Raw genomic sequence first — 12,891 nt, forward strand, 5'->3', positions numbered from 1 at the left:
ACAACACTACTTTAAACTAGATGCATTTGTTTTAGTTACTCTTTATAATTCCAACATAAAGCTAAACCCATAAATGAGGGCATGAATTAAAGGTTCCTCTGGATAACATTAAAGGGGAATCCGTACAGCTACATTTCCCATAAGACACACTTCCTCATGCACTGCAGTAAACGTCTCCTGGCTTTTCTTCTTCCTCTTTCCTTCAGCCTCCCAGATGAGCCGATGGAGCACGAGAGCGACTCCATGTAGGAGATTCCAACCAATGACCTTTCAGGAACTGAGCTGGATCTCCTGCATTGTCATGTGAACATTAAGAGGGCTAATTCATAGTCACACTTGCCTTTATCACAATAACCTAGAGACGATGCTGAACCTCTACAGATCTGCTCTGTGAGCACCTCAAAGCTGGACACCTCCCAGGATGGGGCCAGCAGCACTACTAGCAGCTGAGAAACCTTCTGAAACCTCACCAAAGAGCAATACAAGTTGACTTCTCCTCACTCCTGATGCCTTTGGACTGTGTGAGTTCATGCGTGGTCTGAGGTCCAAAGCCACTGCACAATGACCACCGAACTGTCTCCAAGCGTCTGTAGCAGCCTTAACGTGATGTCAGGTTACAAATGCATAGCAGCCGAGTGACGACCTCTCCTTCCTTTTCTCATATATCACAGCTTTTTAAGTCAAAAACTGACCAAACAAAATGTAAGATCTTACATACAGCCTTCCTCTTGCCTTAGTGTTGCCTTTTTTTTATATCAATATCAACATGATGACACAGTCACATCATGAAGGAATACATTTGACAGTGAACTCAAGGATTGTCTGATGTCATCATATGCAGTTTAACCACTAAACACAGAGACCAAGAACTCAAAAATGAAGATATTAGATGAATAACTGTTTTTGTTTTTTTTGTTTGTTTGTTGTTGAAACAAAGACGGGACGTGAGTCCATTGTTGTTTTATTGCACTGCTTATTCCACAATGTGAACCATACAGAATTTCAAATCTCTAGAAATACAAAACATACAATGTTTGCTTCATGCTGTTGTTCCTCTGAGACCTCTAAGTGACACATGCCTGCCAAAATATTCATTAGGTTTACAATATTGTAGGCTTATGTTTTCAACAAAGACACACTTGGACTAGTAGTAGCAGTAGTAGCATTGTGAACTGTTTATTTGTGTTTAATCAGTAAGAGCTGAACACTTTCAATGTACTTTTTTTGGAATTTGCCCAAAAACTGCCTTAAATCCTCCTGCACTCGGTAACAGGGCTTTAGAGAACCAATGTCTGCTCTTCCAACGATTCCTCTTTTCTAAGACAATGTTTGAACCTGTGGGTTTAGGTCAACATCACTTGTGCAGCTTATACAAAAGGCCTTTCTTGTGTGTATCAATGTAGGTAACAGTTTTCTCTCTAACCACAGAGCATTGATTAGATCTCACCAAAGCTGCACGTCTGTAACGACGGGGTCGAGGTGTTGAGCTTCAGGACAAACGACAGCTTAGCATTCCAAAAGACAAGACTGTGTACTTTCAAAGGGTCCCCACACTGATAGTTTATCTGATAAGTGTGTAGAAGTGCTTTCTAGATTCTATTATTGTTTGGCGCTAAACACGATTGCTGACCTCTGTTAGGAAACTTTGTTTAAAGGTACAATATGTAAGGACTGTAGGTAATGCTTTGGGGATAATTGCTTAATAACCCTTCAAGCTCGGTGCTGTTGGATTTTGTCGAGTTATTGTGTCAACGAACTGTTTCAGACAGTCACAAATCTTCAATTCCAAAAGATTCTTAAAAAGCTTTTATTAAGGTGTGAGCTATAGAAACATTAAAAACTTGACCTACGCGGTTCAGTCAACATGGCCTTCATCAGGGCAGGTACACTGTGTCTTCAGAGCTGCAGCCTTTAATGAATCAGAAAGTCATGTGATCAAAAATGTCACTTAGAATGAACAATTTCAGAGAAACAGACAAACAACACAAGTGACAAAAAAACCCAAAAGTAACACTTTTTTTTATACACAAGTACATGTCACAATAAGAAAAATATACTGTAGGTGTCCCGATCCGATATTGATATCGGTCCGATATCAGCCAGAAAACGACGATCATATTTTATCGGACTGCATCCAAAATCCCCGATATATCCCCGCTTTCCGATAAAATTTAGCGCGCGAGCACTTCTATCCATAGGTGACTGTGGTTCACACGCCAACAAAGTCATTTACTGTGGCTGACTATTGTTCTCTGTTTGAGTGACATCACTTGATCAGACCTTTTCTAACATTCCACACTACAAAATAAGTAATAAAAGTATGTATGATTCGTGCTGATATATTATATTTGTATCGGCCGATACGCAAGACTGCAATATCGGTATCATATCGGAAGTGAAAATGTTGTATCGGGACGTCCCTAATACTAACTAAATTTATTGGAATTAGGTATACTTGGATCTCCAAAAGCACCGGGGCAACTCCTCACACCCATGCTGCACTCCATGCAAACCTGTTTCTAATTTTGCCAAAAATCGTCTTTTTTTCCTGTTCTTTTGCACACCCGCCTGCATTCACATGATTTTAACCTTAACCAACGTAGAACCGTCTGCCACACTGCAATTTTCAGCAATGCTAACATTAATAGTTAATAGTTCGCTTAAAGTTTCTGTACATTTTTACAAGTTCGGTGTATAATATTACTTTATTAATCACAGTAGATCTGATTATTGTTATTCTGACCATACAGCATATTTGACTGCCAGTGTAACTACAGAGATGATTGAACAAATCCAACAATAGTATTTCCGGTAAGTAAAACTTACCTAAATATATTAACAGCAATATCAATTTAAATGAAATTAAAGCTCGAGGGTCATTTTTGCTCTTTCTTTTGCAACGTGCTTCAGCGACTCATATCTTGTGGTTCAAAATAGAATTGCAAGACCCGTTGGCAATCTGGCGAGCTGCTCAAACTACACCTTTTTACATATTGTACCTCTAAATATTTTAACTTGCATCAAGCCTCTACTTTTTAACTCAATGATATGTTGAGGGGTTCATTTTCTTCTATTGTTCTGTGAATGGATACATTCAATCTGCTCGAGGGGACTCAGAGATGAAGGATAGTTTCACGAGCAGTAATGATATTTGTCATCTTAAAGGTTCATCATTCCTGTAGCAAAACGTTTGAGGGTTTCTTTCTTTCGTTAAATCAGACCATGGGTGTAATCAGCCCAGCAGAAAGACATGACGACAGAAGAAAGCAACAGTTTGGACATACCCGTCGCAAAGGTTCCGTCATAATTTTGTTTCGATGTGATGTATTCTTGTGTATTGTATTCTCAGCAGAATCTGGCAGCAGTCAAGCATTATGCATCAATCGTCTTATCCGACCTGTCCTGCAGGTGCACGTGGCGCCTATAGGAAGTGCACGTTGTCCCATGTGTCTGTGAATGAACGCTCGTACACACTGTACGTACACTTCTGTGCAGTGTCATGCACTCGCAAAGTGTTCCAGTCCATGTCTGTCAGATAGTGTATATGAACCTCTTTTGTATTATACTCTCTGGTTCGTTCCCTGTCTTATGTCGAGGTCAGTACCGCCTCAGTTCTTAATCGTCACTATTTCTGATGTATTATTTACCGTGCGCTTAACAAATGACACTGTAAATAGAAACTCCCAAGACCAAAATACACACAACACACACACACACGTGTGCCTTGAAGCGTTTAGTTGTCTGTGTATTGGTAACTTTTAACTAACTGGACTTTAAATAACTGTGTTTCTAAACCTTGACATTGAAACTCTCTTTCATTCTTTTTCTTTATTATGGTATGCTATTTTTCTATCACATTTCCTACCATGTGTATGTATAGATAGATTGTCTATTTTGTACTTTTTATCTTTTCCTCTTGATTAAAAAATAATTTTGTGTATACTAAATTGTGCAAATTTTTACGAGTTCAATAACATCCATTATATGAGCCGCTTGCTCCTTTTTTCAGGGTGGCGTGGGTCTGTGTGTGCCTATCTCCAGCTGAGGTTATTAACAGTTATGCTGTTTTTTTTAATGCAGATGGTCTCCTGCTTAAAAGGTTGCATTCATACTAGAGGTGGGACAGCACACGATACAATATGACATTTTTGGACAAATTACATTTGGAAACATAACCATATTTTTGTTTGAGCTTAACTATGGACAATCTTATACATGCCCTTTGTCCGACTTTTTCAAATCAATAGGAAAATAATAACCAAAAACATACAATTGCAGTTGAGTATATTTGGTAAATTGGTGACCCTAAAATTTCATTCATTTTTTTAATTTATTTATTTAAAAAGGTCTGCCCATTAATGAACATGTAAATATAAATATGTGAGAAATGGCCAAAAGCTGCTTTCCATCTACAGTCCCTGGCTCTATGTGTTTATGATGATCCAATAGAATATTTAAAACTGCAGTTGGACATTTACACTGTTGGTTTTCTTCCTTTTTATTACACATTTACCTCAAAACTGGATTCAAAAAGCTTTAAAAATGAGTGAGGAGTAGTTAAACATTTAACCATTTCTCCCTAAATAAAGTCACAATAACGACAATACAATAACTTGTATTGAGTGTTACGTATGCCAGCAGGTGTCAGTGTGTTTCATGGAGGTGCAGATAGATATGAATATTGTTACGACTTTTATTTGTTAATGAGAATTATTAATGATTTATTTCTGAAATATTTAAAGCTGCTTAACCACAAAAGTCACATTTTTAAAAATGTACCTGTGTACGTCATCCTGAAGTTGTTCTCAGAAAACCTTAGATAGGGATTTACTTGCAAACAAATGTCAAAAGTAAAAACTGCCGCTCAAAAGTTTGTCACTGACTCATTGCATTGTGGGATTTGGAGTTCCGTAGAATACAAAGATGGCGCAAAGTGTTTTTACTTCATTCCTACTGTGATTTCTTGTCTTTCCATGGAAAGCCACAATATCAAATGATCAAATGACCGCCATTGTTCCAGACAACACAATTAGACAATTGTTTTTGTGAAAACACCACAAATGTCACTTTGGCAGAGTTTTTGGGGTCACCTTGGCATCAGTAGTGGATAATAAGACGTTTCAGAAGAAATACAAGTACGAGCAGCTTTAAATTAGTGATTTGCAGACGAGAAATGAAAGTTGTTTGTTTGTGTGCTATGTGCAGCACTTAAAGGAGCATAGGCCTCTTGGCATACGTAGGATTTGTAAACATTTATTTTAAGTCTTTTAAGGCTAATGGGTGATGAAGCATTCAAAAACTAAAATAATGAGCCCACAAACATATCTCCCTCTTGCCTTGAACTAGAGCTTTAATCGGGCCGAAAAAAAAAAAGATCCGACCCGACCCAAGCCCAACAGAACACGACCCAAAACCAACAGAACACGACCCAAACCCAACAGAACACGACCCAAGCCCAACAGAACACGACCCAAAACCAACAGAACACGACCCAAGCCCAACAGAACACGACCCAAAACCAACAGAACACGACCCAAGCCCAACAGAACACAACCCAAAACCAACAGAACACAACCCAAGCCCACCAGAACACGACCCAAAACCAACAGAACACGACCCAAGCCCAACAGAACACGACCCAAAACCAACAGAACACGACCCAAGCCCAACAGAACACGACCCAAAACCAACAGAACACGACCCAAGCCCAACAGAACACGACCCAAGCCCAACAGAACACGACCCAAAACCAACAGAACACGACCCAAGCCCAACAGAACACGTCCCAAGCCCAACAGAACACGACCCAAGCCCAACAGAACACGACCCAAGCCCAACAGAACACGACCCAAGCCCAACAGAACACGACCCAAGCTACCTGCGTCTTTCTCAAACTAATCGAAACACGTCACCTGACCATGGTCACGAGCCTGTGGTATAACGATCGAATTTAAGCTCGAACCTGGCCAGGCCAAGTAGGTCAAAGAATTCAAGCTCTATTTTAAACAGGTCGTGTGCTGCATTATGTACTGCAATTCATTGTCCAAATTTCAAACGTGATGCTCCGTGTCTTATTTCTTGACCCTGCCCTAGGCTCCTTTAACTGTATGCTGAAAAGGGAGTAGAACTATCGGGTTGACCTCCTAAACATTTCTTTAATAGTGATTTATTAGTAAATTAATAAGTTGTATCCATGTTTACGAAGCAGCGGTCCCAGAAGTAAAGTAGATACTAAATGTTTAAAGTCTTAAGACAGCTCTCCAGAATTCAATTCAATTATATTTTGCTCAAAATACTTAAGAAATTAGTATCATTGCAAAAACTTTCAACTTTGTTCCAGTCTTTTGTGTAAATAATCTAAAACACTGGGTTTTATATAATCTGGATTCAAACTAGTCCCACTGGAAAGGCAACACTGCTCTCTGGTTCTATCTTGGCCATATGGTAAAATGTTCATTTTTGTTCTTTTGAATGCATATATTATATATACATGGTTTATAAATATTTACGTGCATTGATTTCCCAATGCAGGAGTACATTAGGAGTTACTGCTTGATAGGGTTCAGGATACACAAGTGTAAACTTTAAGGTTTGCTGCTGCAAGACAGAAAAACAAAAACAAAGCAAAGACATCATTTTAGTCCAAACAGTCTATAAATTCTCCCATAGCTCTTAATTGTGCATTACCATGTTCTTTTTTGAAAGAATTAACTGTTCCTGGCTGACCAGGAAAAGGCACACAGACCTCATTAAAACAAGGGGGAGGGTAAAAGACAGACAGTTTAACAAGAGAGACACAGAGTCTTTGCTCCCTTCAAAACAACCACAACTTTGGGAAAAGTCACAAACTTTTATTAATAATCAGACAAAATCTCACGTGTTCATGGTGTATCATTCATTTTGGGGATTTCGCTTAGCAAAGCATCACATTGGATTTTAAATGAAATGCTGACATCATAAACTGCACATGCAACAACCACACCGACACTTTGGTTGGGACTGAATTCTTGTAAAACTTCCAACAGGATTTTGAACAGTGTAAAAGTGGATTGTGCTTAACATTTTGCCCTGACCTCTTCATTAAAGTTAAAAAAAAGCACCCTTAAAATTTAAAAAAAAAAAATAATATTATAAAATTTAAGCAGTAAAGTGAAAGTATGAAGTCTTTTGTCTGTATTGAAAAGAAAAAAAAAGGCCTTTTAAAACAATTGCTGGAAAAAACAACCACTTCAAAGCAGCGACAGCTTTTCGAAGCTACAGTTGGAAACTTTTATTTTAACTTTATCTTCAGATGTCTATATGTAGGACTGGGGCCCTGTCCAGGGTGTACCCCCGCCCAGCGCCCAATGAGAGCCGGGGATTGGCACCGGCAGACCCCCGTGACCCTGACAAACAGGAATAAGTGGGTCTGAAAATGGATGGATGGATGGATGGATGAATGGATGGATGGCTGGATGCTGATAACATGTTACTAGTTGTCATGCATTTTGGCGATTAAAAATAGAGAACAATCTATGACGGGTGTGAAGTGAAAGCAAACAGTGTGTCAGCCTCACTCCTTCTGCAGGTGATGGATGTGAACTGAAAGCTTCACTTCCACAGTTTGAAGTCAGATGTACAACCACTTAATCATTTGCTGCCATTACAAAAAAAAAATGTCAATACAGTCTTTAAACTGCGGGTGTGTGAGCTACACCTATGTGCACGTTGGCGTGTATAACTCGGCTCTCACCTCGTCCATCATTCCCAGTGGTTTATGGGAACCCCAGCAGGGAGCCACATCAGCCTCTCCCTTTGATGGCTGTGCCTATGATTCATTGCTTTTTAGAGGCCGTTTGTTTTCATTACGCCTCCTCATCATCAGCACGCTGCTGTTATATCTCTGTTTCGTGCAAAGGCAAGCAAATTTGGGCCAGAAGTCGAGGAAAGAATTTTGAGAGGAGAGGTTTTTTTGGCAACAGAAGAAACAAAGGGGCTCGGTTTGGAGAATAAAAAGAAGGAACTCGATGCAGGATGACAGCTGACCATAGCTACTTTTTCCACCACCATTTGGGTTCAGAGGTGGTCAGGGATTTATAATGTCAAGAGCTTTGGGAAAAGCATTAGTTGAAACCACATAGAAAATCTGAAGTCCAAGATGACTTTAAAAAAACTCATTTATCTTTCCAAGTCTATAAAATCTCTCTGCAGCTGCAACAGAATGATCATGGGCAATTATTGTTTAAAAACGAAAAACAACAACATTTCACAAAGTTTTCATTTATAGTGGTAGCTATGCGAGCTAGCGATGGTATTGCTGTTGTTCGTTAAACCAGCAATCAAAGATTCAGAATAGAAGAAAGTGAGGGTTAAAGGTTTCCAGGCAAATGAGACGTGGTGTCAAATTGAGGCTAAGGTTGTCGGACAGGAAGTCCTGAGCTGAACCCTCGAACTCAGGAAGTAAATGAAGAACAGCTGTTAGTGTCACCTCACCTCACACACCACCTACACAAACACAGCTTTGAGCACCGCATCTTTTTTTAAATAATACTTTTGGTATTTATTTTCAGAAATGACAGCTTTTAGCTGAAAAGTGACAAAAACTTGTCTTGTACCATGTGATTTGTTAAGACACCTCTTACGCCCTTTACCCAAATAGTCATCAATCATTCCATTCTGGGAAACCTATTAATAGCCCTACCCAGAGTCAAAGAATATTTTGTGGAATGAACATTTTCCTTATTTTTGCATCTTTCTGTCAAATCTAGGTACCGGCAGACATTGTGGACCAAGCCCCCTCCATCCTCCACACAGAGAACGCGTAGCTCAGTCTCTCATGGGCCAGATAGTTACATCCAGCAACCTTTGAGTCCATCTCGTCACTTTGTAGAACCTGGTACAGGAAGTCAATGTAACGTGATGCCAATTTAAGAGTCTGGATTTTGCTCAGTTTGTCCGAGGGGAGCGTTGGGATGATCTTACGCAAAGAGGCAAAAGCTTCATTCAAAGATTGCGTACGCTGGCGTTCCCTAATATTGGCGACGACTCTCTGGGCGTGGGTGTCTTCAGGAGATGAAAGAGCTCCAGGGCTGGGACCAGTGATGGGTGAAAGCGATGAACCTGAGGCGGGCGACCGATGCTGGGGACTCGACTTTAGTATTTTTGGCCCCATCAGCGCCTGGATGTGGGTTTCGTCCTCGGGTTTGAACTTGCTTTCACAGTTAACCTCCGTGGCTCCTGTTGTTGGAGAGGCAGATGTGATGTGATCCTCCATGTGTGACGCCATCTGACGTTTACGTCTGGTGACCCCTGGTGTCGCCACGACGACCGGGCAGGCGTTAGAAAGCAGCTTCAGTGTGTTTTCCTTGCTGGATATCACTCCTCCTTCAGAGTGGTCACCGTGGGACGGCTCCTCCTTTCTCATGCTTGGTCACGTTTTTTCTCTTTCTTCTCTTTTCTTTGCACAGCAGAAGACTTGAATCCTTCCAGTGTCTCCAGGTATGCCCTGCTCCTCTTAGTTTTCCTTGTCCTCTCTTGCCGCTGTGATTATCTAGTCTTTAGATGAGAAAACAGTGCTGTTTAACGTGTTTCTATCCACCATCTGCATCTCTTCAAAGCCTTCAGGGAGTTTTCTTCCGCACTCCTTCCATCCCGCTGCCACAGCAGCATGTGAGACAACAGCAACCTGAAAGTGACTTTTTAAAAGAAAAGGGGGCGTAAAGCTTCCAGCTGCCCACCCACCCAACAATCCTATTGGCCTGATTTTTTTTTATTTTTTTGGACAGCTGAGTCTATAACAACAGGAAGAACAAATCTAAAGTGATTGGTGAAATTCAAGCGACGAGGCAGAGACAAAGGCGTGTCCTTCCAACCAGACCAAACTGCGGTGACGTTCACCTCTTGTCTTAGTAGTTGGGCAAGTTTATTGGTTCCAGATTTCCTCTGATCCAAGGCCTGAAGTCCCCCCCTCCCCCCCCTCCTCCCCCAGCCCCAACCCCTACCCCACACCTTGCACCGCCTCACTGTCTGCGCCGCCCTCCCCTGTGTCTCCCTCTCACTGTTAGACATGAAGAAACAATTATTTGTTTTCAAAATATTTCAATCATCAAAATAGTTTCAAGCAGAACTTCATCTCCAGTGGCCTTAACTAAGCTCCAAGATTAAATATGAAACGGAACATGTCAGTAAACAGGTCTTGAAAAAATTCTAAGTACTTGACATTTCAACATTGAACAACTTTTTCTTCCGCGTACAAACAACGTTATTATTGATCTATGAGGCCTACACTGTCTTTATCTAATAAATAGAATGTCTCCAGCAGCTCTAACACGTAGCACTCAGGATTTCTTTGTTTAACATTATATGAATTGATCTCTATTACTCTATGAGCTTTGGATGCTGTTAACTGAATGTCAGCGTTTAGCTTCTGAATGCCAAGGCTCACTGTAAGTTATTGAACCACTCTTAAATAACACTGACTTGTATTTTGCTTCATTCTCATGATTTCTTATTTCTTCGCCAGACAAAAGGAGGACAGAACTTGACATCATTTTTGTTCCAGTTTGTTCGCTGTGATATTAACTCACCCCATGAGACATTCAATTTCAACCAGATTCAGATCTTTCCAAGTAAAACCCAAATAAGCATCTGCCATTGTTTTGCTGCGGCTCGTTTTGAAAACACCAGAAACGTGTTGGAAAATGACTTTGGCAACATTTTGTGGAGCAAACACAAAAAAAAGGAAGTAAAAATTGTCAGGGTCTGTTTAGTTTTGTTTGTGTTTAGCCCTTTCGGTCTGCTTTTAGTTCTGTTAGTCTTTGTTTCCTGTAGTTTCGTTTTGTGCTTCCAAGGTATTCCTGCTTGTGTCTCCATCAGTGATGTCATTGGCTGCGTCCGAATAGTCCCTCCCAGAGCCTTTTAGAGAGAGAGTAGCGACAACTGAAGTTCAAAATGCTTGACTTTCACGTGGTTCATGTAGACTCAAATAGTTCCCAGAAGTTATTGAAGGACAATTGGAATCCACTGAATCCGAAAGACATCACTGAGATTTTTGGTAATTTGTTGTCAATAACTCCATTGATTTACAATATTTATACAGTAGACTGTGATATGTATGTGTATATACAAATATATTATTATTATTATTATTATTATTAATAATAATAATAATAATAATAATAATCCACCAACATGCTTTAATGCACACATTAATGGCTTTAGATATGCTGCTAATAATAATAATAATAATAATAATAATAATAATAGTAATATCTAATATGATTATTTAAACGTCTTACCGTTCAAAAGTGCCTCACAAACTGTCTACTCCGCTCTAGCTACATTGCGCTGCAATGGTCAACTGCTCATTTCTGGGAACTATAGTGAGGCTCCATAAACCACCATTGCTGTAAAAAAAAAAAAAGTTTCACTGGCGTGAAAGGAAATGTTGCAACTCTCTCTCTAAATGGCTCTGGTCCCTCCTATCTACTTTCCTATCCACTTTTCCTTAACTTCATTTATGACATCACAGGGTTAAGGAAAGGTGTTAGAAGACTTCCTAAAGGAGTTAGGGAAGGCCATCGCGTTGTTTTTGACAATCAGACGCACTTTCACTAGGTGACGTAATAATCCGACTGTGGTGAAAGTTAGTGACGTCTGCCATGGTGAAAAAACTACACATTTCCGAAAATGGACAACTAAAAGTGAATTTATAACACTTTCCACTGTGCCTCTAACCTCTGATAATCTCAAATATCACAAGGTAGGAATGTAAATCAAAGGAAAATAGGTTACCAGGCTACGAGGAACAAAAGAGAAACTTAAAAGAATGTCACATTGAGAATGGTTGCTCACACTCACCTTCCACTCAGAAATCAACATGAATCCAAAATAAGTAGGATTTTATGAAATTGCGACATTAATGCAAAATATAGGCCTACGTAACATTGTATGCATACACATGTACAATTGCACAAAGCATTGCTAGGTGAATGAAATGTGTTGAATAACACATAATGTGGCTAAACATGTCTCTGAGTCCTTTTTTCTTGAATGATAGTGTTCTGTTTTATGTCAGTTATAATCTCATAATATGGCTTACATATCATAAATTTGGTCATTTACATAATTTACGTCCCTTTTCAGTCTTTGTGAGTTTCCGTGAAAGCACGGATGAGCGGGTCCCTTTAAATGTTGTCGCCGCAAGGAATTGTGGGGCAGCATTATCTCGTCTCTTTTGATAAAGGATGCATCTGGATTTCCTAGGATAAAGGAGGTTATGAAGGAAGCATTGAACCTCCTTTCCTTAGTTTTTAGAGAATTGTAACGCTCCTTATCATGGTCGCTACTTAAACACTTCCGGGGGTTAAGGAAAAGTGGATAGGAAAGGACATAGGAGGGACTATTCGGATACAGCCAGTGTGTTTGGATTGTGGGTGATTAGTGTTTTGCACTCACGTGTGGCCCGTTCCCACTCTACCCTCCCTCACTATTTAGCTGAGCGTGGATACTGAATAATTGCTGATTCATTGTGGATGTTACCCTGTTCTTTTTGTCCCCTGCTCACTGTTTTCTTATGCCTATTTGGATTTGGTTTAAAAAAACACACACCTTATGTCCGTGATCGGACTCCGTTAGGAGGTGCTTCACAAGTGGTGCAGCCATGAAGGGAAATAAAAACACTCTGGCACTTTCTGTCCATCTTGGTTCTCTTCGACTTAGTTCATGAAACTTGAAGTTGAAGTTGAAAACACGGCGGTGTTGACTGGTAAAGGCAGTGACCGGGGATTAAAATGAACTGGAAGTCTGATGTAAAACATGTACAAAGCAAACTGTCAAGAAGCATTTCAGTTCTGAACAAAGCAAAACATATTCTGGACCATAAATCACTCCACATTCTCTACATTTCACCAT

General features: G+C 40.0%; 2 protein-coding genes across 5 annotated transcripts in view; one reads left to right on the forward strand and one right to left on the reverse strand.

The window, feature by feature from the left end:
* Positions 1–2,021, forward strand: part of hdac7a (histone deacetylase 7a) — an 84,930-nt gene extending 82,909 nt beyond the window's left edge. For all 4 annotated transcript variants that reach the window (XM_028452925.1, XM_028452924.1, XM_028452926.1 and 1 more), the window contains exon 26: positions 207–2,021. In XM_028452925.1, the coding sequence (XP_028308726.1) occupies positions 207–249 (43 nt within the window). In that variant the 3' untranslated portion in view covers positions 250–2,021. The remainder of the gene's footprint in view (positions 1–206) is intronic.
* Positions 2,022–6,836: 4,815 nt separating this feature from the next.
* On the reverse strand, positions 6,837–9,634 carry LOC114467118 (twist-related protein 2-like). Its single transcript, XM_028453180.1, has one exon. The coding sequence runs from the start codon at positions 9,401–9,403 to the stop codon at positions 8,744–8,746; it is 660 nt and encodes a 219-aa protein (XP_028308981.1). The 5' UTR covers positions 9,404–9,634; the 3' UTR covers positions 6,837–8,743.
* Between the last annotated feature and the right edge of the window lie 3,257 nt (positions 9,635–12,891).

The sequence above is a fragment of the Gouania willdenowi genome, chromosome 7 (assembly GCF_900634775.1).
Source record: "Gouania willdenowi chromosome 7, fGouWil2.1, whole genome shotgun sequence".
Taxonomy (NCBI): domain Eukaryota; kingdom Metazoa; phylum Chordata; class Actinopteri; order Blenniiformes; family Gobiesocidae; genus Gouania; species Gouania willdenowi.